The sequence below is a fragment of the Lissotriton helveticus genome, chromosome 11, assembly GCF_964261635.1.
Source record: "Lissotriton helveticus chromosome 11, aLisHel1.1, whole genome shotgun sequence".
NCBI lineage: Eukaryota > Metazoa > Chordata > Amphibia > Caudata > Salamandridae > Lissotriton > Lissotriton helveticus.
This window is the reverse complement of record NC_136072.1, coordinates 802,787,418-802,812,169: the sequence shown is the minus strand read 5'-3', so window position 1 is coordinate 802,812,169 and position 24,752 is coordinate 802,787,418. Positions and strand designations below refer to the sequence as shown.

The 24,752-nt window shown below is 44.8% G+C and overlaps 1 protein-coding gene across 2 annotated transcripts in view; it reads left to right on the top strand.

Annotated features, from left to right (window-relative positions):
- Window positions 1–24,752, top strand: part of LOC144791969 (interleukin-1 receptor antagonist protein-like) — a 63,755-nt gene that overhangs the window by 19,322 nt on the left and 19,681 nt on the right. Inside the window, exons 2-3 of one of the 2 annotated variants that reach the window (XM_078666829.1) lie at window positions 7,750–7,851; window positions 16,367–16,415. In XM_078666829.1, the coding sequence (XP_078522955.1) occupies window positions 7,760–7,851; window positions 16,367–16,415 (141 nt within the window). In that variant the 5' untranslated portion in view covers window positions 7,750–7,759. The remainder of the gene's footprint in view (window positions 1–7,749; window positions 7,852–16,366; window positions 16,416–24,752) is intronic. The other variant, XM_078666830.1, reaches the window with a different exon arrangement.

Here is a 24,752-nt window from a genome sequence, read left to right as displayed (position 1 = left end):
CCATTCTTTCCCGGCTGGACTACGGGAGTGCTCTGTTGCTCGGCGTTAATCAGGCCGAGGCGACTAGACTGCAGAGGGTGCAGAATGCCGCTGCGCGGGCCATTGTAGGCCTCCCGAGACGGTGCTCTGTATCGGCAGTCCCTGCATTGGCTGCCGGTCAGACAGAGAATCAAATTCAAGGCACTCTGTCTGACATTTAAGATCTTGAAACTCTCGTCTCCCCCCGCCCTGATGGGCCTTGTTTCCCCATATGTCCCCAGGCGGTCTCTCAGGTCGGAATCCCTCTACCTAGCGAACATGCCTAGATTTAGATTGAGTAGGATAGGAGGTCGCTCTTTTTGTGTTATGGCAGCTGGATTATGGAATTCTCTTCCTGTCCATATCCGTGCCCTGAATAGCCTGACTCTCTTCAGACGGGCGATTAAGACCCATCTGTTCACCTCCGTTAACTAATTTCCTCTTCTCAGTGGCGATCTGTTATGTTGTGGTACTTGATCAGGCGCCAGGACGCCCCTTCGCTGGGGCAGCTGTGCGCTGAATAAAAGTTATTAACATAACATAACATAACATAACAAATGGAAACTCCAACCTAAGTAATATCATAGGTTTATTCCAGGACCTAAACACCACGAAAAGACGAGTGGTACACAAGGCTCCTGAACTGACTGAACTAAAGTACAAACAAGAATGATCACCCACTGTTAAAACAGCACAGCGGTGACATAGAAAATTAATCAAGGACAAACTAGTTTACAGGAATTAGAAGCAAGACGCTCCTAATCACTCACGACTTCCGAAACGGGCTCACAACAACCGACTCCTCGACCTCCCACTCGATTCTCTATCTCCTCGGACGCCACGCCAACACCAACCCGGAACGACAAGGTCCAAACACTGGCTAAACGCAAAGCGTTTCCTGTATGTTAAAGGCGGGCTTAAGGCGAGGAACACTGCACTGCCGCGCATGCTCTCTTCATCGCGCATGCGTCATTATCCGAGTACGTATTTCCAACCATTCCTATGCGTCGCTAGGATACCTGACACTAACAACAACAACAATCCGATAGCGGCACTAACTCTTCCCGAGTGTACCACTTTGACCTCGACAGGCATGACACCTGCATTGGGATGAGTAGTGGCACTACTCATTCCAATGAAGAATGTTAGAGTGCTTTAAATCACATGTACAAAAATAACAAATATTTTGTTTTATTTCTTTTATAGCATTTTAGCACAACTGTAGTGCTAAAGCGCTATAAAAGAAATAAAACAAAATAGTGGTATTGAAATTGTTGTTAGGGTAAAAACTGGGGTGACCAACACATCTGACATTCTTACAGTGCATGCATATATACAGGGACTGAACAAAGTCAAAAGCATTTCTCTCAAGTGCCTGTGAAGTGATGTCTTTGTTTCCACTCCATTGCATCTAGGTGGGAGGCTCCCGATATATTCAAGCCAGGATACTCCAACAAAAAGAGGACTAATGGCCCCTTAACTTCTGCCTTTGTTTTGGGCCCAGTTTGCACCTAATAAGCCCCTTCTCCATCTGCACATTGCTGCTCAGAACAAAAGCAGACAACTTGCAAGCACTGCTGAACGGGGATGAGTCTGAGATATTTCTGTAAATCCGGTTAAGTAGGAGGAACGTGGCACTCTGCTGAAAGCGCCCAGCTTTGCAACAGAGTAGACAATGTCTACCCTCGACTCGAGCCCTGCTTGCGACACGTGTCTCTTTCCCCTATATTTTTTTTGTGCTATTTTTTTTTAAATCGCAGAATGTTTCGTCGCACCAAAAATTGAGACAATGTTACAATATTGAGTAAAATGAAGGACAAGCATTTTGCAAACATTTGCGTAATTTCCTGATATTTCACATAATTATGCAAGAGCAAATTATGAGAATATTGCACACCTCTAATTTTAACAGAAGTGCAGGGCCTCGAGTAAGTGCAGCACCTGGGGCCTTTGTGACTATCCTGCCTCACATAAAATCTACAACAGTTTAGTACAGTGCAGTCGAACTCCATCCTTTTTAGGTCTTGCCTGAGCCAGCGTGCACGCGCTGCTCTTCGAGACTTTAAGTAGGGGCTTTTAAACTCTAAATACACGCTTGTGCTTTTTTTTCACCCACTATTGGCCTCTGCGTGCATCTTTCTAATGAAGACAGCACGCAATTGGCCCAAGCGGGTGCATTTCCCGCCTTCTGTCTAGTGTGGCCTAGGGTCCTCGGGAGTGTGCGCACTACTTGCGGGCTTTTTTTTATTTCCTTTTAGTGCGCGTGCACACAACTCCCGGGCTTGTTTAATATCTCACCTACTGTGGGTTAAACCACACCTAAATGGGGGGAAAGAGAAACAAACATACCTGTCTGTAAATAGATAAGCTCTGCCTTGCCTCTTTTCTGGACTTTTAACAGTTCCATTATGGGTAGCATGGCCCCACTCCACACTAAGTGAATGAGGCCCTGATCCTTTTATAACAATACATCTCAAAATCTCTAAACAATTTGTGAGAGGTACGTTTGCTGAGCACTTTTATAACTGTCTTGCATTTATTGATTTCACTTCTCTTTTTAGGTATATTTTGTGTTGCTGGTTTCATTTGTATCTTACCATATTCTAATATCCTGTAGGTTTTATGAATCAATTTTTTCTAAATGCACTGACACCCTTGTCTTCTTGCATAGCGTCGCCTAGGAGGCGGGCGCCCCAGACGGGCTGTGCTGACACTTTCCATTGTGCGTGTTCAAAGAACGCACGCGACAGGGAGAAACAAAGGGTGCAAGCTGCTAATCTCCATTCAGGCACTGAGGAAGCTCCTTCGGCGCTTTGCATAAAAGATGAGGAGTGCAGATGGTTTGTGCATATTGTAGGCTACACATACTTTCTTAATTATAAACGAGACTGCGACTGAATTCCAGCAACTTTAATACAAATAAAGTTGTCACAACTTTATTTTTATTGAAGTTGCTGGAATTCAGTTGCAGTCCGGTTTATAATTAAGAACGTATGTGTGGCCTACAATATGCACAAACCACCTGCATATATAACGATGCAATTATAAATAAATGCCTTGTTTGCTTTCAGTAGTTTTCCAGGCCTTAAAAACCCCTAAGCGCTTAGTTTCCGGCGCTGTGTGAGATTTGTTCTCCTTGTGCTGAGTGGACTTTAGATGTCTGAGGTTGGTGTGCGTTCTCCCACAGTTCGTGCTAATGAGGGGCAGCCTTTATGGGAAAACACGAATCACTGCTCTGGACAAACCATTAGAGCAAGACAAAGCTGCTCCAATTCTTGTCATCCTCACACTATGGCAGATCTGCAGAGGAATGGTCAGCAGGGCAAACAACACAGTGCAAGTATGCGCCTGCCAAAAACTGCCCCTCTCCGCCACTTCCCCTATAGCCCCAATTGTGGTCTCTCCGTGTTGTCGAGGAAGGGATGTCTTGGAATTCGTGAAAAAACAGCTTTTAAAAAGGAAACAGAGATGCTTTTGTGTGCCAACAATATCACTAACAACGTGATGTGCAAAAACAAATAATAGGCTTTAAGAAAATTGCTTAGATTAATATATGCAGGGTTCATCGGTTTTAAGGCCCAGGCATTCCCCGCTCTCTCTCTCAGATCTCTTGCTCTGTCTCACTCTTTGTAGTCGCTCTCTATTCCCCCCTCTCGCTCCATGACTCCTTCTCTCCGTTTCTTCCTCCCTCTCTCTTAATCTCTTTACTCTTATTTTCTCCTCTACCTCTCTTTAACCTTTTCTCGTCTCGCTCCCGTCTTCCTCTGTACATTCTTCTCTCTTTCTTCCTTTTCAGCCTCTTCTCGTTTTTCAATCGATTGTTGCTATGTCTCACTCTCTCTTTTATTCTCACCTTCCCCTCTCTTTTTTTATAATTCCCCCGTCTGTCTTCTCTCTTCCTTGCTCAACCATTCTCTGTCCTCTCCCCTTTCTTCCCTCTCTTGCTCCATGCCTGCCTCGCTCTCTTCTCTTTTCTATCTTTAATTTATTTTGCTCTCTTTCCTGTCCCATTCATTCTAAGCCACGTTTCAAGGCAAGTGACATCTGTATGTCAAGCTATTCTGTGTTTTCATTCCGTTTTCTGGTGATGTTTACTACTTTCTCTCAGTTTTTATATAGCCTAAACTCAACCAGAAGGATTTGGAGCGCTTTACAAGATCAACACTTATATTTTACAAGTGCATGTTAACTTTGCTTTAGACGCAGGGAGATTAAGTGACTTGCTCAGGATCACAGGGTGTCAAACCAATGTCGAGACTCCAACCCGGTTCCAAAAGCAGCAGCTGTACCCCTTAACAGGGCACAACTCCTAAAAAAAGAAGTGGGGGGGACTGACCAAGTCAGGCAGTATGCAAGTAACATCATGACGCGTGCTATCAAAGCACATGATGTCACAACGTGTGACATTTCACGCAGCATCACAGGAAGTGACCTCACTGGAAGTGATGCTCTGATATGTGTATGTTATAACATATGCCAACTGAAAATGCAATAAAATATGTTTTTTTTTAAGCTGTCTCCTGCAAAGCATATCATGTAACATGCAGATCACAGCTTTTTATTTTATGTAGATAGGTAAGTGGATTACTGCTATGAACACAGAGATCCCTTTGTTACTTGCAGTTAATAAATAGTAATCCTTCTAGTAGACCACGGTGAGCTATGAAGTGTATTTGACTCCTACACCTTGTAACCCTCACTGTCTCATGTAACACATCTTGTACATTAATTTACACACTTTATTTGGAATGGATAATGGGTATGTTATGTAAAGTGCCCTAACACTCCACATTTGGATGAGTAGCTCTATAAAAGATATTTAAAAATGCTATTTATATTGTTATTTGTGTAAATATTGAGACAGACCAACCCATCAGACATTCTTACAGTGCATGCACTTATATACAACAAAGTAAAAAGCATGCATCTCTTAAGTACCTGTGAAGAGATAAGCTGTATGCTTTTGTTTTCTCTCTTGTGTATTTGCATTTGTGAGGTTCCAGGACACTTCCAGTCCCAGCACTTGAATAAAAGAAGGCCTGATGGCCCCTTAACTTCTGTCTTTATTGTTGCCCAGCTGGAAGTGGAGAAAAAAGCCCCTTCGCTGCCTGCATGTTGCTGCTGGGTATCTACAGCAGACAAAGTGCAGGAGCTGATGAACATGTCCCGGTGTTTCAAAATTACACTGGGACAAGTTCAACATATTTATGTGGGGCCCAAGCAGGGGGGACGGCGTCCACCTTGTGAAAAGAGTGGGTGGACGCCGTGTACCTGTGTGTATCCCCCGACGCGTGCCCTGGCCCTTAAGCCATATCTTATCCCCACCTTTTTCCTGCTAGGCTCTCAATTTGCACACTATTCTCCCCCTTTCACATGCACAGGTCACCCATCCCAAAGCACTTAATCGCCACTAACTAAACACTTATAAGGTCCCAAAGGCGAGACCTATTGGCTATGCCAATGCTTGTTTCTCGAGTAATTAGCAGGGTAGTATGGTGTGCCATATCAAGTCTTTTCCTGATACAACCTTCCCAGTAGCCCAATTGTTTTGAGTCTGGGAGGTCGTTTTCTGGATATGTTTTTTTCAGGTGACTGCTCGCAACATTATTCAACATTAGACATCTTCTTATATAAGCTACACATCCACAGCTATGCATTTTTTTGTTCATCACTACAAAGCAGCAGTGTATGTGCGTCGCGATCAGTATTTAATAAAAAAAAACACAATTGCCAGGGCACTTGCAGGAGGCCACTGCAGCTTGCACCACCCATCGCCTCTGCTGCCATGACAGTACCAACAAAACTCACCATCACACTCCTACAAGTGAGATAATTCAGACTTTAAATATACATTAAGAGTGACTAATACCTGCTGCCTAAGTTATTCTTATACTTTTGGGTGGCAGGTATAAGTCACTTTAATGTTTATACAATTTTTAAACAGCTGTTGCTGTGCTCGTCACAAAATTAAACAAACACCGCCATCATGTGGTAGGAGTGATAAGTGCCAATGTTGATAAGTGCTGGTGCTGCGCACCGGAAAAAACACAGACTCAAATTAAGCACTGGTGGTGATGCATGACCCAACAATAAAACACATGAAGGCAGTATATATATGTATGTTAAATCCAGTGCTTAATTTGTAAAAGAACAAGTCCTAGACCCAAAGTTGTGCTTACAAGACCATGGCTAGAGCTAAACTATGTTGGTGTGTCGCATTCCAAGGCTGTGTCATCTTGATTAAACCTCCTGCTCTATTAATTAATCACCTCCTTGCCATTGTATCTCACTCTTGCATGTTCCTGCTTTCTCCTTTTTCCGTCTTTCTCTTCCTTGTCCCACCCCAACCCCCCTGTGAGTTTATCACTCTTGTTCTATTACAAAATCTGATGAGAAAAAATAAGTGGCAGTCCCCAAAAAGAAATGACGGCGGGCCCCACCTGCAACCTCCAGCTCAAATTAAGCACTGATTCAGTCAGACAATAAAACCAATATTGAGGATTGCAGAGGTTTGAGCAACAAGCTACACACTCTCATGTTATCAAGGATCCTATCAAATGAACATGACTTAGCGTATATGACGTTAAATGTACGTGCTTGTGTCAGAGGTTTGTGATCATGTTCTGTTTTTTATTAGTGCTTTCAACTCCGCCCCCTCATTATGTGAGCGCTACGAAAAACAAACACATTATATATTAATGGACACTGTAGCTGGTCGTGGGTGCTCATCAGTCTGGTGTCCAGGCTGCAGGAAGACCACTGCAGTGCTATTTTCATATAAGGGATGTTGTTGGAGAGTGTTCAGAGGGCAACACTGTAAATAGAAGAGGTCTCATATAATTGAACTGCTCCCATTTAAAATAAAAACCTAGACAGAAGTGTGCATTTTGTAATATACTCCCTCCCCTGAGCTTTAAGGGTTGAATAGAGAACTGAGGATCAAAAGGAGGTAGGGATGTATGGATGAATGAATTTCACACTATCTCTACGAGGTCTAACATGATGTCATTAATGATGCTATGGCGTGGCGTGTTGGGTGAATTTCTTTTACACTGAAGCAAAATAGCTGCAGACGCGCCCACAAGCCTGTCAGAAGGGGAGTGCACGGCGCGCCGACACTCCAGACGAAGAAACCAGCTTTAGGTTAAATAGTCACTAAGGTGCATCATGAGTACAGCCCCTTTGAGGAAGCGCTATTTTGCGTGACTTCGCATTTCAGTGCAGTGATGCGGACCACCACACTGGAATGCGGTTAATCGAAAGCCTGATGCGTGGTACTTGGCAGGGCTGCTCATTGCTCACCCCCCCTGCATTTTCAATATGGCAAGTATATGAAAGGGCAACTTTGCAGCCAAAACTGCCCATGCAAGCTAAGAAACTAGTTCGACCCGAACATGTCACACATGAACAGGGACAAACTGAAGTCACTGAGGAGACATACTTGTCTGGCAAGTCAAATCTTGATGTATACATTATTTTCAGAGCTGGCAGGGGCTTGTACATCTGTGTACCGTGAGTGACATGAAATCTGGGGTGGGTTACAGGTTGCGTCCTGTGTTTGGTAAGCACCAGATAAACTGTGTTCACTCACCACTACAGTTCCCAAAACGCATCTCTGCGCCATACTGAAAGGGCAGCGTGGGCTTTAGTTTTGAAAATCTGTCATTTGAGTACTGTTTTTGAAGGATCCAGATTTGCGCCTCTTCTTATGTTATTGTGTCTTTTCCTTAGATCGCCTCAGATGTCGTTGGTGTCAGCGAACACGGGAGCGATGCAGCTGTACAGGAGCCCGAGCCCTTTCACCTTCCTCGAACCGGCCTTGTTACTGACCAGGTAAGTGTTCACACTTGCCAGGGCCTTGGCACTTTAGTGAAAAGGCACCAGGTTTTCGCTGGCGCCAGTGACAGAAACAGGCCTGGTCAGTGAGCAGGTGGCAGGTACTTATGTATACCTAGGACTGGCCTCGTTAGAGAGCAACAGACAGTTTCACCCCTGCCAAGGACCAGTGCTTAATTTGAGCCGGAGCTTACCTGTGCTGAGCACCGACACTTAATTTGTTTCCGGTGCTTGTCACCGACACCTAACTGTCAATACTACACTTAGGGCAGTCTGCCACAAGGTGGCACTGCTCATGTAATTTAGAGAGGAGCAGTATAACAACTGTGTAGGGAGACAATATACATAAAAAAATTACTAATACCTGCCTCCCCAGCCATTTAATTAGCTTTGGGGACCAGGAATAATCATTACTGTTGCTTTTACATGTGAGAGCGATGGTTAGTAGTTGTTATGGCACGAATGTGAGGGGTGGTGCAATGCTGCAGTGCCTCCTGGTAAGAGCCCTGGCACTTAATATTTTTCAAATTAAGCACTGCCAAGGACTGGACTGGTTAAAGGACAGGTACCAGTTTCACCTCTACCAGACAAATGCCAAAGTTGCAATGGGTTTCATGCCCACCAGGGGGAGCTCTCCTTAGAGAACAGGTACTAGATTTCACTACTCCGAAGGCCAGGCCTTATAATTAATGCCATTGGAGTTCTGCAATTCTGCAGCAGCAGCGTTTTCCGCACAATTATGGATGTGCCGCATTTGCCACCTTATCTATCAACTGCTGCAGAAACTGCAGATTTTAACAAAAACATTTATTTCTAGCTCAAACGGATCAAAAGTTATTAAAAACTTGGTGAAAGTGGTCCCTAAGCAGTAGAAGGCCCTTTGCAAAGGTTGACTGGACATCTTTCAATTGCTTATTGCTGTAATGGGATGTAAAACTGCAATAAGAAGTTGCCATTTTTGCCTAAACAGTGTTACCATGTGTAAAAATGACTAATGAAAACTACCACAAAGTTTTTCCACATTACAGCATATAATCTGCCTTTTCATGCTGTATAATTTAATCAACCAGGTCACATAATTTGGCCCTCATATGCGGCATAATTTAAGGAGCCCTGCTTATAAGTGAACAGCAGCACAGGGTTCTGTTGAAGATCTGCATAGAAGCTAGTAATATGCTTCAGTGGTCACTGTGCATGCTGTTGTGATCTTTGTGTGATCTACAGATCCTGGATCCGAAACCGCATAAAGAGCTGCGTGTTTTCGGCCGTGGGGCTGTCCCTAGGAGATCTGAACACCAGTCCTGGGCTGCACGAGGGTGGGTCAAGGAAAATAACTGAAGCGCCTTGAGACTCTCCCGGGCGAGTAGCCGTGCTATTCAAACTCCTGATTCATTGATTGATTGATCGATTGAAGCTGTCTCAGCCACTTGAAAAGTGTTCCTGAAAATCAACATTTGTCATTGCACCTTGTTAAATGTTCTGTATGTGTAGAACAGCACTCCTATTTATTACCAATGACACTAAATTTAAATTTTATCACATGTTTAAACATTCCACTTGACACATGCAAAACTTTTTCTTGTATTGGGTCCGTCCAGTTGGCACTGCAAAGAAATATGTAAAAGTAATCTTACTGGTGGGTGTTATAATTTACAAAGAATCAATGAGGGTATTGCACATGCGGGGTTCCCTGTGTGATCATGTTAAAAAGTAGCTTACACCCAAGGGAGATGTGGGGACCCTAGGAGCCCAAAACGGGTAATGCAGAATATGAGATTACTCACATCTAAGAGGTTTGTGATTCTAACTACACAATATCCGTTGTATGGCCGTATTCCTTTAAATGTGCGTGGGTGTTCTCGAATTCTCTAGTGGTGGTCAAACAGGACATCCGTCCTCTCCTATGAAATTAAGAAGTACCAATCGTCAACGTTACTTTCTCCCTACTGAACCATAAACATCGATCAATGCAGCCGTTTGCAAAATATCATTCATCAACGTACACTAGTTCATCCACTAATAAATGCTGGCCCAGTTACCTGTGTATGATGGCGTCCTCTGTATTGGATGAAGTGCCTCTACACCCTTGCAAAATGTTAAGAACTCCCGCGTTCTCCGCGCACACCAATGTGCTTGTGACCAGTACCAATAGAAGTTAAGGATCCCCATTATTCGTGCCCATAAAACGCGCAACACTTTTCATGCTCTTCCAATTAAAGTATCACTCCGTATGTACCTGCGTGTATCGCTTCCTCTTCCACAAACAAAACCGCCGTTCTCTGTCTCTTGCTCACACAATACCCGCGTTTGTTTGAACAGAATAGCATGCCCATCTGTGATCACGTGAACCTTATAATCCCGCCCCAAACCAGCGTTAGACGCGAACAACTTTATTGAAATTGCCGTAGCTTACACAGACAAGTCCAGAGGCTATGTATAACACAATCTAATTTCAAAGTGCTAGCGAAAAGATGTATTCAGTCGTATTTCTCTATATTGAAACTAACGTGGGTGTAAAAGCTAATCAGATCATCGTTACCCAAAGATGCAACCGATCTCCGAAATGTATTGTGTGTGACGCCTCTTGATACATTTACTTGCGCTACAGATCAGTGTTATGCTATGAGTTCAATATGTCGATAATGTCTCTGAGCAGACCTTGTGTGACGACATCCGTACCGCATCTAAACTATGTGATAATGTGTTGTATCTCCGATATATTAAAGTGAGATTTGATAATCTAAATGATGTAAATTATGAACATGCAAATTCAAACCTCCAACGGCCTCTATGATATAATGCACCCAACCCATTGGAACTAAACCTCTGATTAGGTACCTGCCCCTACAGGGAATTATCCTCATGTGCAAACCCTGTACATTTGATGACTCTGGTCTACATGGAACACTTCCGTTCCTGAGTATCAATTCTTTAAAAGATCATTCAGATAGCTCGAACTATAAAAAGCATAACATTTCATACTGATCATTTAAACCCCCGGCATTCATTGTACCAAGATTTTTTATCCAAGTTGTTTCTCTCCGAGATAACATGATATGATGGTCTTTACCTACTACTTCATCCACCTTTTCTAAAATCGTGAATCTGATTTGAGGGATGGTGTGTGCAGTTTTAACCCAATGTGCCGCTAAACTTGATGTCAAATGTTTGTAGCGGATAGAACTCTTGTGCATTATAATGCGGGTTTTTACTTTTCGTGATGTTCTGCCAATGTACACTAACCCACATGGACACCGAATGGCGTATATAACGCCTGCGGTGTTGCAATCCGAGGTATGTTTTAACAGAATCTGTAGAGCTGTTTTCGGATGTGCGAAAGTTTTACCAGTAATAACATTGCCACATTGCCCGCAATTCCAACATTTGCGCATACCTTTGAAAGCATTGTTTCCAGAGCGTGGTGTTTTTTTTAATATATTCTTGAAGGATCATCTACCAGTGTTCCAACTAATCCGCATCAAGAGAATCACTTCTGATCCAGTGAGAACCACTGAATTAATCGAACAACAACTGGTTCGATATAAAGCACGAGGTTACCCTGAATCCATTTTGGAAAATGCGTAAGAAATATTAGCTGTAAAACCAGAACAGCATTACTTTAAAAAGTTGAGAAACTTTCAAACAAACGCATGGTGTTTGTTTTAAAACAATCCACACAGGCGGCCCAAATTAAAAATATTGTTCGCAAGAGATGGGAGATCATTTTACAAGAACCAGACTTTGCTGGTCTGTTTGAAGGATTGCCTTTGTTTGCTCATAATCGAGCTAAAAATATGAGGGAAATATTTAACTTGTCTGTGTAAGCTACGGCAATTTCAATAAAGTTGTTCCCGTCTAACGCTGGTTTGGGGCGGAATTATAAGGTTCACATGATCACAGATGGGCGTGCTATTCTGTTCAAACAAATGCAGGTATTTTGTGAGCAAGAGACGGAGAACGGCGGTTTTGTTTGTGGAAGAGGAAGCGATACACGCAGGTACATACAGAGTGATACTTTAATTGGAAGAGCATGAAAAGTGTTGCGCATTTCATGGGCACGAATAATGGGGATCCTTAACTTCTATAGGTACGGGTCACAAGAACATTGGTGTCCGCGGAGAACGCTGGAGTTCTTAACATTTTGCAAGGGTGTAGAGGCACTTCATCCAACACAGAGGACGCGATCATACACAGGTAACTGGGCCAGCATTTATTAGTGGATGAACTAGTGTACGTTGATGAATGATACTTTGCAAATGGCTGCATTGATCGATGTTTATGGTTCAGTAGGGAGAAAGTAACGGCATCAGTGAGTTGACGATCGGTACTTCTTAATTTCATAGGAGAGGACGGATGTCCTGTTTGACCACCACTAGAGAATTCGAGAACACCCACTCACATTTAAAGGAATATGGCCATACGACGGATATTGTGTAGTTAGAATCACAAACCTCTTAGATGTGAGTAATCTCATATTCTGCATTACCCGTTTTGGGCTCCTAGGGTCACCACATCTCCCTTGGGTGTAAGCTACTTTTTAACATGATCACACAGCGAACCCCGCATGTGCAATACCCTCATTGATTCTTTGTAAATTATAACACCCACCAGTAAGATTACTTTTACATATTTCTTTGCAGTGCCAACTGGACGGACCCAATACAAGAAAAAGTTTTGCATGTATCAAGTGGAATGTTTAAACATTGTGATAAAATTTGAATTTAGTATCATTGGTTGTTTCCACTGACGAAGGGTCGACACAGACCCGAAATGCATTGGGTGTTTTTGTTGTTTAAGTTGTTCTGACTATTGATTAATATTCAATCTTTTGTGCACCATTATACATTTTTGACAGTGCAATGGTGCACACATCTCATTTTCTCGTGCTGAAAAAGTCATTGTTACATAAAGTGAAGTGTTTTTGAACACATATCAAATAATGAATGTTTATTGATTTTGATGATTATCATTGTGATGACAAACTGATTACTGTTTGATATATACATTTGAAATTTGGAAACCTAAGGGGACCAAGTTGAGAATCTCATAGACCAGGTGTTTCCTGGCCTCGACAGAACCTTGTGCCATAATAATGTGCCATTAAAAGGTGAAACAGACCATCAGCGCAACTGAAAAGGACTGAAGATTATGAATCTTTTCACATTTCTTATAGGAAAAACTCTGGAACCCCACCACAATGCTATAGCGTGTATGCAATATAGAACAGTTTACCGAATAATTGTTAGGAATGGTATGCTGTTTTGAGGAAACAACCAGACTAGGGGGCATATTAATGAGAGCCTTGTGTCACGTTTGCACCACGCAAAGAGGTACATACGTGACGCAAGGCCCGGAGTCCAATTTATGAAGCCACATTGCGTGGCTTTAAGTGGCCTCATAAATCTGGACTAAGGCAACGCAGCGCAAATTGCTGTGTCGCTTTACTCTGCGCAAGGGAGGCGTTCCATGGGTGTTGCAGTGGGTATTCCCACGCAACGTCCATGGGTTTTGACGCGTTCCCAGATTTCCAAGGACTTGTAAACCTGGGAATGCATCAAAATCTTACTCCTCCCCATGGCAGGCGTAACAAAGAGTAATGTCTTTAGTCTACAGCACACATAGAAGGAGGTAAATGCCTCTATGGATTGTTTTCGTGAAGGAAGGTGCTCCTTCCTGCACAAAAACAATCCTGCCTACAACACAGTCACCCTTGCATGGTGCAAGGGTGGCTGCGTTGGCGCTAGGCTGCCGAAACAGCGCCAGTGCTGGGGGTAAGAACAGGAATACACTATATTGGATACATATGGTGCACTCCTGCCCCTTCACTTTGACGTAGGTCAGCGCAGCAAGATGATTTGCTGTGCTGCCCTACGCCAAAACCCCATAAATGAGGCCCTACATACGTTGATGTAGAGGTAGGTCGTCCATAAAAAACTGGAAGACAAAAACCAAGCACACTCGAGTGCTTAGTCAACCTGCTGCTAAAACCTACAAATAATCTGGAAATCACTAATAACAAACATAGCCTGAGCTACACATGTCTGAAATGCTCACGCGCCTCCAGCAGAGATCTGGGGGCACCCTTTTGATCACGTTAAAATCCCTGCTGGGCTGGCTCAGCATTTCATCTTTTCAAGGTCACTCTAAATCCAGTCCAATTGAGCTGGATAGTTCTAACAATAATACCTGTTTTGGCTGCAAGAGAGAGAGTTCACTTTGGGGTGTGCATTAAATAAATATAAACGCACATTTTTATCCAAGCTGTCAACCTACTGCAATATGTTCAGAATGGATGGAGGGTAAAGGGTCGAGGGTGGATGCATTCTTTTATACCTGCCCTGTCCCATTTAATAGCTACAATCAGTGCTTTAAAAAGAAGTTGATTGGGGTGGGCCTGAAGTTGGGTCGTGTCTGAGGGGGCGGGGTTTGTGGCCGCGAGCCAGACATTTAAGAGCATCAGCCTTTTCTTGGCATCTTTGAGAGTATGGCGATCCTTAAGCTAAGTGCAGCAACATTTTCACACACATTTGCAAAAAAATGCTGTAGGTTTTGAAAGGGATTACCTGGCCACCAGTTTTGGAACTGCTAATTACTCATGCAGATTTGGAAATACAACGCAGTTTTTTATGTGTTTATTAACATTTATTCATGAGGAATGTATAAATGAATGAAATGTGTATTCTTTTCATGCTTTAAAAAAATGAAAGGATGTTTGAAATCAAGTTGAATCAATACAACTGTGAAAGTAAAATGCAATGACGCGATGCGTTGTATTTCCAAATCTGCATGAGTAATTAGCAGTTCCAAAACTGGTGGCCAGGTAATCCTTTTTGAAAAAATATTGCACGTCCTACCGGGCCCCCGAAACGGACGTAACCCCTACAGTTTAAAGTAGGTTTTGAAAGGGCACAAAACAAACATCTTGTAGCACACACAAAAGTTAAAGTGCGTTACAGTGAGGATGCAGTGTACGAAATGACTACAAACTTGTCACCAGGAGACCCACACTTTAATCCCAGTTGTCTAAGTACACCAAATGTGTTTTCTTGAGGATTTATTTCTACCCGCCTGACACTGGTATTGTTCAGCCTTCATGTCCCACATCCACACCTCAGGCCCCTGTACTGTGGCCTTCTAAGCCATTAGGCTGCTGAGTTAATGCAGCACAAGCTGAGACCCTTCATTAGGAGATCTCTGTATGCAACAGAATAGAAGATTCGGCCTTTCATCCAGCATTTTATGTAATGGTAACCATCATCTGTGTATTGATGGGTTTGTCTATATCAAATATTCTGTACAAAATGCAATACAGAAGAAATATTACCCATACTCTGGAAATGGAGGTGCATATGTGCCCTGTGCAGAGCTGCTCAAACCATTGTGATTTGTCTGAAAACATATCACCAATTGTTTATTTGCATTTTATAAATCAATGTTTCACTCTCTGATCTAGAAAAACGTTTCCTTAGTTTCAGTGAAGTAATTTGCACTATGTAGAGTATATCAGCACCAAAGCATATTAAATCAGTAAACATCCAGACATTTTTAATAATAGTGCATTTGCGAAGGTCTTCTCGGCACTTTAACGAGGTGAGGATGTAATCAGAAAGGGACAAATTAAAGGCTTAAGCTATCCTCTCAGGATTTTAACCGAGTGGCTAAAAGCAGATCTCTGCAGCAGGTGTGCACTTTAGAAAAGTATGTAGATAGTCACTCACACACACAAGCATCTCTAAAAATGAACCGCCTCCCCCACCCCAGACCCTCGATGCCCACTACCAGCAGTTAAAAAAAACAGTCTTCAAAGGTGGCAGGCAGTGGGTGACACCGCTGGGATGCTGAGGCCTTCAGAAATGGAGCATGAGGGAGTATGTGCCAGTCTGTCTCTTCCACATCTGTCACTTTACGTGGGCCTGTGCCAGCATGGATAGGCACATACACACATGTACATGCAGGACCTCTCAAATGGGCACCTGCAGCAAAGTTCAATATTTTTTTTTTGTTGCACACATGGCTGGGGTAGCGATTAGGTCTGCTGCACCTCGGCTCGCCGCCTCATGGCTCTCCTTGGCCACACAATACTCACAACACACACAAAACACAAATGTACATGATGCTATCCAAGTATTGTGTGGCCATTGGCACAGGGATATTAAGTGATTTGTCCAGAATCAGAGGATGTTGAGCCAACGCCAGGATTTGACCTTCCCATGACATAAAAACAAAAAAAGTATGGCTTCTTGTAGAAGTTTTGCTCACACTCTTATGTGGCCGCCGTGGGGCGGCAAACACAGGGACCACCACGGGCGGTTAAAGGTCTATATACACTGCTGGTTAGGTACGCAAAAGGAGAACACCGAGGAATGGCTCAGTACCGATTAACACTGCCCCATTTAAAGCACTGGCTACAATCATGTTAAATATTTCAGCAGTAAATGCGCAGATTGTGTCACAAGAGACAATTCCACTGTTTTGCATAGTACTGACATACAATATGTTTATGTATCAACAGTGTATCCCATGAAAACGACTATGAAATGGTCTGCACGTGTGAAACGAAGGTGAGCGCTTTAACAGTACCATGAGGCTGTTTTGGTTATATGGCTAAAGGGGTTCTGGAGGCAGAAAGCTTGAAAATGTGCATGTGTAAGAAAAGGGGAGCACCTGTTATGGTCAGTCTCATGAAAAAATGTAGGTACAGACAGATATGGCATTCCCCGGCTGCTTCAGGACAGTCCCTTCTTCTCTACTCACTTTTACTTAATTTGTTTATGTGTTTTAGAACACCACATACCACCTTACAAGTACAGCTCTGAGTGTAAAATGAACTCTTATCCTCACCCTCAAAGATCCACAGAATTCATGCCCTTGAGGAAGCAGAGCTCTGTTCAGTGTGTACGCGACCAGCCCCCTCACTATGAATGGTCTGTAAAGTCTGATACTGGGGCTAGTGAGCTCTGGGCGGGGGGTGTTAGTGGGGATTCGAAAATGGACCTTGAGTGTCCCTTTTGGAATTGAGGAACAGGGGGAATCCGAAATTCCTTCTTGCGTACCGAGTAATGCAAGCTTAACTGATGTTGCTAATACAAAAACCCTCCTACCCCATCCCCAATGTGACCTACCACCTTGAGTCTACTAGCCCGCTCCCCCGTCACGACCAAAAATGCAACCTGCTCCACCATTCCTCAAAGCCCTCATTAGCCTATCACCTATTTTGCATACTGTTCCTAGACCCTTCTCAAGACCTACCCAAGCTTGATCTCCTAGATCCTGGACCTATGCATCTGGTCTTCAATCCCCAATGACCTTCTGCTCACTCCTCCTCTGAAACCACTGGACCTAGAGTTCCTCGCAGCCTACCAGATATCCATGCTCTTTCCTTCATGAACCATTCTTCAAAGCGATCAGGCCAGACCTACTTTGCCATCTCTGTTCACAAGTCAACTGTATAGTCTTCAACTAACAAACACCAAACTTTGCGCCCTGATTCTAGCAAAAACATCTAATATCCTAGGTAGTTGAATCCCGAACGACTCCCTTCCCCCAACATCACCCCACTAGTGTCAAAACTGCATCCGTGACCAAACACAATAAATGCTCTGTTTCATAATATCTCCAAAACAACTACAAAACATATGTATGTGGCCCATTGTGTAATTTTAAAGGAGCCATTTATTTTATACAATCTTTGCTTCCCATTTAAAAAAAAAACAATCTTAGCTTCGCATACATTTTTTTTTTTATATAGAGCACTCACCCAATAGGTTATGGGTCTCGAGCTGACGGGAATGCTTTCAGAGCAAGTCGCTCACTCACGACCTCCATGCGGAGGAGCAGAACAGGAGTAATTTAAGAGGATAGCTGTCGCTTACCGGCCAGTCCCTTGGGTGGTCTCCGCATATTGTACTCACACGTGGTGGTGTGGTGAGAAGCCCTTCGCCTACCCCGGCTCTGTCTTCAGTACTGAGATGGGCCGGAGGCTTGGTTAATGTACGCACCTACAATTTGGGATTGGTTGCAGGAAAAACAGAATGAGAGTTGCAGCGGCCATCTTGGACCCATAACCTATTGGGTGAGGGCTCTATTAAAAAAAATATTGAAAAATGGGAAGCAAAGATAGTTTTTTCAAAAATAGGAACTAAAGATTGTCTTAAATAAATGGTTTCTTTCCTGCAACTATACAAAGATAGCCGCTTTTTACTATAACTAGCATAAGGACACTATGCGCTGGCAAAGGAACTGCTTCTTCACAAAAAAACTAGCGTTAAGCCCTTTTGGCGGCCGGACACCGATATTGCCTATACATTGTATGCCATACCTACGCACAAAAGCCATCCGCTTCACCACTATAGCACCAACAATTTGACCGACATGGGGCTCCCATGTTTGATTAACTTTTCTATGAGGCACCAATCGATAGCACTTGTTTAAGTAATGTTTATAACATGTAAGTCTGTTTCATAAAAAGTATATCTGTGTGTCCTAAGTTTTGATACTGTCACCTTTACTTTATTGTATGTTATTTTATATCCCCTTTTCGCCCCTTTTCCCAGGTCACACAAAAATTACGAGAAAAAAACCTTGTAAACCACAGCACAACTGGTTACTCTATAAACCTGTACACTTGGAAGGACTAGCCTTACAGTAGTGTAAGATAATTAGAACAAGAATCCTTGTTTTTGGCTGGAAGTGGCTCAGTTTTGTTATTTATTTATTTTTTCGCATCAAGCGAGCTTGCGTAATGTTCTCTTTCTGTTACTATTGCGACCTCGGACCAGTGGGTGTGGAACACGCTGCCCCTCTTTGTTCGCACCGCCAACTTCCTGCTTGGCCGGTTCCACTCTCACAGTGAGTTGCTGCCCCCCACTGGGGCTCACGAGGGTTTGGCTTCGCCTATAATTGCGGGCTTTAGAGTGTGACAAAAATTCCAATACTGGCACACACGTGCAAGGCTATTTCCTCGCTCAATAGGTAACCCAGTCAGGGCTCGAGTTGGGGTACCACGCGGGTGGACGCCGTCCCCCCTGCCAAACAGCTGGACTTCACTCTTTGGCCTCTCTGGGACGAGATCGGAGAGCATCTTTTGTGACGTCACTTCCGGTCGTGACGTCACTTCCAGTCGTGACATCACTTCCGGTGACAGCGTCCCCCCCACTTCTCGTTTTAGGACTCGTGCCCTGAACCCAGTACAGATAATGTATGATTACTTATTAAATGCCTAAACCCATCAAACACTGATGAAATATTTATAAGCCAGACAAGTTGACCTTGAGTGTGAAAATGTGTTTCTAGCTCCAAAGTGAATGACATTCTAATGCACATTTGCCGTGCCGTCGAAGGCTGTTTGCAAAGGTTAGCTAGTCACCTTTCAGTTGCGGAATGCTGTATTTAGGTGTTAAACAGCAAAAAAAGTTGCGCGACCTATTGCCTATGCCACTGCTTGTTATTTTTCAAAGCAGCTTATGTGCGGCTCAACAAAAAGTAGCAACAAGCATTGGAAATGCAATAGGTCTCGCAGCATTAGAGTTAGTGCTTTTAGAATTGTTTATGGGTTTTTTTTTTAAATCTTTAGCATTTTTGTTTCCTGTAGGCAATGCTAAAGAATTACAAAGAAAAAAAGCCATAAACAAATCTAAAAGCTCTAACTCAAACGCAGGAACATTAACTAATTCTCCCACAGTCACAGTATACAGAAAGCCTGTGCGGTTTCCTTTTAGTATAATGACTCCACCTTCTGAGTTGTTTTCTGTGAGTAATGTTGAGAGGTCCCCTCTGAGGTCGTTACGGATAATAACGGCAGCTTTCGGCCCTGCGTGTTGCCTTCCCTGGACACTTAAGTAGCTGGCTATGAGATTGTTGGTAACCGAGCAAATGAAAGGCGTTTGTGCACAGCCCTGGGAGTTGTCACAAACACACCTCTCCTCCCCCCAGCCTACCTCTCCCGACACCACACCCCCTCACACCACCGTGTTGATATGCAGGTAGAGGAGAGAAGCACTGAAGTGAAGCTTTCCAAACTGGGCAAACGGGTTTTGACGGTCCCGGGACAGTGTCAGAGTGGGTAAAAGAGGAACAAGATGTGGCGTGGTGCAGCCTTGCTTCTGCAAGATTAAAAGAAGTCGCACAGGCAATGACTCGTAACGTTTTTGTCACGAAATGAACTAAACAAAATAGAAAATACATCTCAGTCGCTAGATTTAAAACACGGACTTCATGCAAGTATTTATTTATTTGATCGTTTTTTATAGCGCAAACTTGACGGGTATCAGAGCGCTTTATAAATTTGCAGAGAGCAGCACAGTGATAGAAACAAAGTCATATATGAAGAAGAAAAATACAGGATATAGCACTTAGCACCCATAGAAGAGAGGGTGCGATTTACAATGTTCAAGAGCAGAGGGGATAACTCAATAAAAGCCAAAAAACGTGTGTCTGGTCACAGAAAGCAAGCTAGACGCAGCTGGGACATCGGACTGCCGAAAGGCTTATTTTTTGTTGGGACTGTAGCTCCAGCAAGAGACTTACAATGACAGTCAAATGGTCGGGTTAGGCCCCTAATAAAGTGCCGTGGCCAGGGGAGGGGTTGAAGCAGCGCGAGGGGGCAGGGATGCGAGGAGGAAGTCCTGGGAGGGGGGAGCCCGGGCGGGGCCGCATCTCTACCAAGTTAGCCGAGGGGACTGGTGGGGGTGGAGAAGGGGGTTGCTGAGGCCAGAGTACGGAGAGCGATGCGGGGGTGATAGTTTGTTTGTTGGTTTTGGTAGCGCGGACTTTGCAGTGGGTTGGCGGGGCGCGTCTCGATGGGAGCATTAAGGATGCGTGAGGAGAAAATTATAGGTGAAGGAAGGCAACGTTGAGTTGCGTGAATGAATAGTGACAATGGTGAGCAGCAAAAATACATGAAGTAGCAATCGGTACATTATAGGAGGAAAAGTGATATGTGTGCAGGTTTCAGAAGCGTACAAAGTGCAGGTAGAGGTACAATACTGCAATAAATGGCAGACACTTCAGAACAAAAATAGTGTAAATGAAATGGGCACCGCAATAAATTAAAACTAGTCAGTCACAACACGGGTAAAGTGTGGGCTGTAGTATTTCGCAACAGATTCGGGGAATGGAATTCACGGAACGTGTCACACAAAGATGCGCGATTATAGTAGGCTGGGTTGTGACTCGTACGAGTGGTATTGTACAGGGTCTGCGTTCACTCGAACAGAAAGAACGCTGCGGTCTTAAAGGTCTGATGCCTCGTGGTAGAGGAACAGTGGGGTCTCCTCTCACTTAGTGAGGTCTTGAATGTGTTTTAAAGTGGGCGGCAGAGCTCTTTAAGACTACCAATTTTCGCAGAAATCTTGCAATCTCATAGTCCTGTTTCACCCGTTTCAGACGTCGAGAGTGTGAACATGTTTAGAAATAAGCCTCCGCGCTGAAAGTAGAAACAAGGTCACAGCAAGATTAAGGGATTTGTCCAAAATCACGGGATGTTCAGCCAACGCTAGGACTCAGCTAGCGGCAGGCAGGCAGGGGAGGAGGGGGGAGGAGAGTAGGGGAGGCACGGCCTAGCGGCCGTGCAATCAAGTAGTGAGGGGGCGGAGCTGGGGGAGGCTGTGGAAGAGAGTAGGCAAGGCGACACGGCGGGAGGGGGCGGAGCGGGTAAACAAAGACGGACATGCACGCGCCCGTGACTTTTAAGGTCAATGCGCATGCGCATAAGCTTAATGCGCATGCGCATTGACCTTAAAAGTCACGGGCACTGCAAGGAATCGCCACGATTCCTTGCAGTGTGGATAAAGAGTGGATAACTCGCAATACTCTCGCCTTGCTCGATGCGCATGCGCATCGACAGGCGAGACCTAAAAATGCTTATTTTACAATTATAGCACAGTACAGTAGCGCCATCTAGTGTTGGTGATGAGGAAACATACCCCATCATAGCACTGTACCCAGGCTTTACTATCTACAATTCATCTTCAAAACTAATGAACAAGAACTGTATTCTCATTTAGGGCTAATTCTGTGAGATTTTCAGAAATGCTTCAAAAACATGGGATTGCAAAGGCATAATGTATAAGTTTCTCTTTTATGTTATATTATATTGGTGCTTGTAGAACTGCTCGCCAAAATAACCCAAAGCCCTTGGAAATAACCCTAAGCCCTCTATTGGGAACTTCGAGGAAACAGGAACACATTTTAGGAAATAAAGAAAAACACTGTGTATGAAGAGCTCTTCCCATAAACGTTAGTGTTAGAAGGGGCGATCCCAGAGGCCAGGTTATGTCTACCCGACTACTCCGTGACCCACCTCTCCCTCCAATAATGTCGAGCCTAAACGAGAGATCCCCACCGGGGAGGATTTCAAGTATTGAATCGTACACCCGAAGACCACACCACACTTACGAACGGACACCACACTGTAGATTTTCAGTATCAGGTTCTTTATGAACAGATAAAAGAATCAGCACTCTTATGTACAAGCGATCGAGGGATCGTAAAGTCTCAAGGCTCTTGGGAAGGGGTAGCGGGACAGTCTTAATCTTTGGGCCAGAACGATGCGTACCCTGAGCACAGCTCTCAATCCTCGAGCCGGGGGATACGGATGATGGTAGTCGCACTGGATGTCCTCCTCACTTGAGGCCCACTCAGTTCGTGAGGGTGCGTCGATGGTCCAGCCGGACCAGAGTACTCCTCGAGCTGCGACAAAGTCAGCAGGGCTCGATCCGGAGGATAGTTCGTGAGGAGCCGCGACCACGTCAGCAGGGCTCAAGAGGGTTGATGCAGGTCTTTGAGTTCAGGCTTGAGCCGCGACGAGGTCAGCAGGGCTCTGGTGTTTCAGTTCCGTAGTTCCAAGGAGGAGCCGCGACAGCGTTAGCAGGGCTCGAAGAGTTCCAAAGTTCAGTTTTCCCCAAGGGTCAGCCACGACCAGATCAGCAGGGCTTTCTTGTCCAGGATACAACTGCCCGTTAGTTCTGGGGCGGTCCTTGATATAGTCCAGGGGCCCTTTGATGTCCGGATCCTCGCAGGCGGAGGTCTTAGGCCTTGGGGGCTGGCCGTTGGTGAGGTCCGGTGGTTGGCCCTTGATCTCTTTGAGAATGTTATGTTATGTTATGTTATGTTATGTAAAATTTTTAATGCGCACAGATGCTCCAGCGAAGGAGCGTCCTGGCGCAGGGAAAGGCAAACACAACACAACACTAAAACCAGCAACAGAAAAGCGAAACACTTAAAACCGGAAGCATTTAAAACAAAAAGGTTTTCAGGGCCCTACGAAAGGATATTAAATCATCCAAGAGGCGGATTTCCAAAGGGAGCGCATTCCAGAGGGTTGCAGCTTTCACTCGGAAGGAGCGTCCCCCCATCCGACTAAGTCTAAAACGGGGAACAACCACCAAGGATTGTCCAAGGGAACGGAGTGAGCGAGTTGGAACATAGGGCGAGATCAGTGTATTAAGTATCACAGGTGCTGACTCTCGAAGAATTTTAAAAACCAGGCTGAGAGCTTTGAATTGAATTCGCTTACTCATCGGGAGCCAGTGCAGGGACCGCAGAGTGTTAGAGGTGGGGCAGGTCCGGGGCAAACCGACCACCGCCCTAGCCGCAGCGTTCTGGACTCGCTGTAAACAAAGGATCTCAGCTTGGTTCGCTCCTAAAAGGAGTGAACTAGCGTAATCCAGCCGAGAAATAATCATTGCTTGAATGACCAGCTGTCTTGTAGGAGCATCAAAAAATTTGAGCAGGGGTCTTAGCCCGCGTAATACTCCAAAACAGCAGGCCGCCACTCTCTTCGTGTGAGTCACGAAGCTTAACGTGTGGTCAAGCCATACTCCCAGATTCCTTAGTTCCAGGACAGGGGCTGGAGCTGATCCCAGCTCGGGAGGCCACCATCCATCCCCCCAGAGGTCCGCATCCTTTCCAACGATCATCACCTCCGTTTTTGTCGCGTTCAGCTGGAGACAGTTGTTATTCATCCAGCTGGCCACCTCTCTCAGTCCACTGCGGAACCCGAGGGCATCCTTTTTGACATCCCCGCTGATCGTAACCGCCAGCTGAGTATCGTCGGCATAGGAAACCATGGTTAGGCCCCATTGCCTGGCGACCTCAGCCAGCGGCTGCACGTACAGGTTAAAAAGCGTGGGACTCAGCGAGGAGCCCTGAGGCACCCCCAGGTCCAACGGATGGTACTTGGACTGAAAGGGAGGGGTGGCAACGCAGAAGGAGCGATCACTGAGGAAGGAGCGGAACCACTGCAGAGCTGAACCACAGATGCCAATGTCCTGCAGGCGGTGTAGAAGGATGCGATGGGAAACAGTGTCAAAGGCAGCGCTCAGGTCTAATAAAATAAGCGCTGCCGTTTGACCTGCATCCAGTACAGTCCGCAGATGCTCAACCATTGCCAGAAGGGCCGTCTCAGTGCTGTGACCAGCACGAAACCCATTCTGCATGGGATCCAGGACATTGACTCGGGTCATATGCTCTGTGAGGGCCAGATTTACATGGGCCTCCATGACCTTGGCCGGCCAAGGGAGCAAAGATATAGGGCGGTAGTTTTCTGGTTTCAGCGGATCCAAAGATGTTTTTTTTAGGATCGGGGAAACCACCGCTTGCTTCCACTTGGCAGGGACAAGGCCAGAAGTCAGGGAGAGATTAATCAGAGAACACACTATTGTGCGTCCCTGAAAGGCAGCATCCCTGAAAAGGGCCGATCTTACCGGGTCAGCAGGCGAGCCAGATTTGACTCGCAGGGCCCATTTAGCGAACTCCTCGTTAGAAAGAGTTGGAAGGGAGTGCAGCGATGGACAGTTACTGGAGCCGCTCCAGGGGATCACTGGTGGCAGTGTGCTCGGAAACGCCTGGTAGATTTTCTTAACTTTGTCCAGAAAGAAAGTAGCTAGGACTTCGCAGTG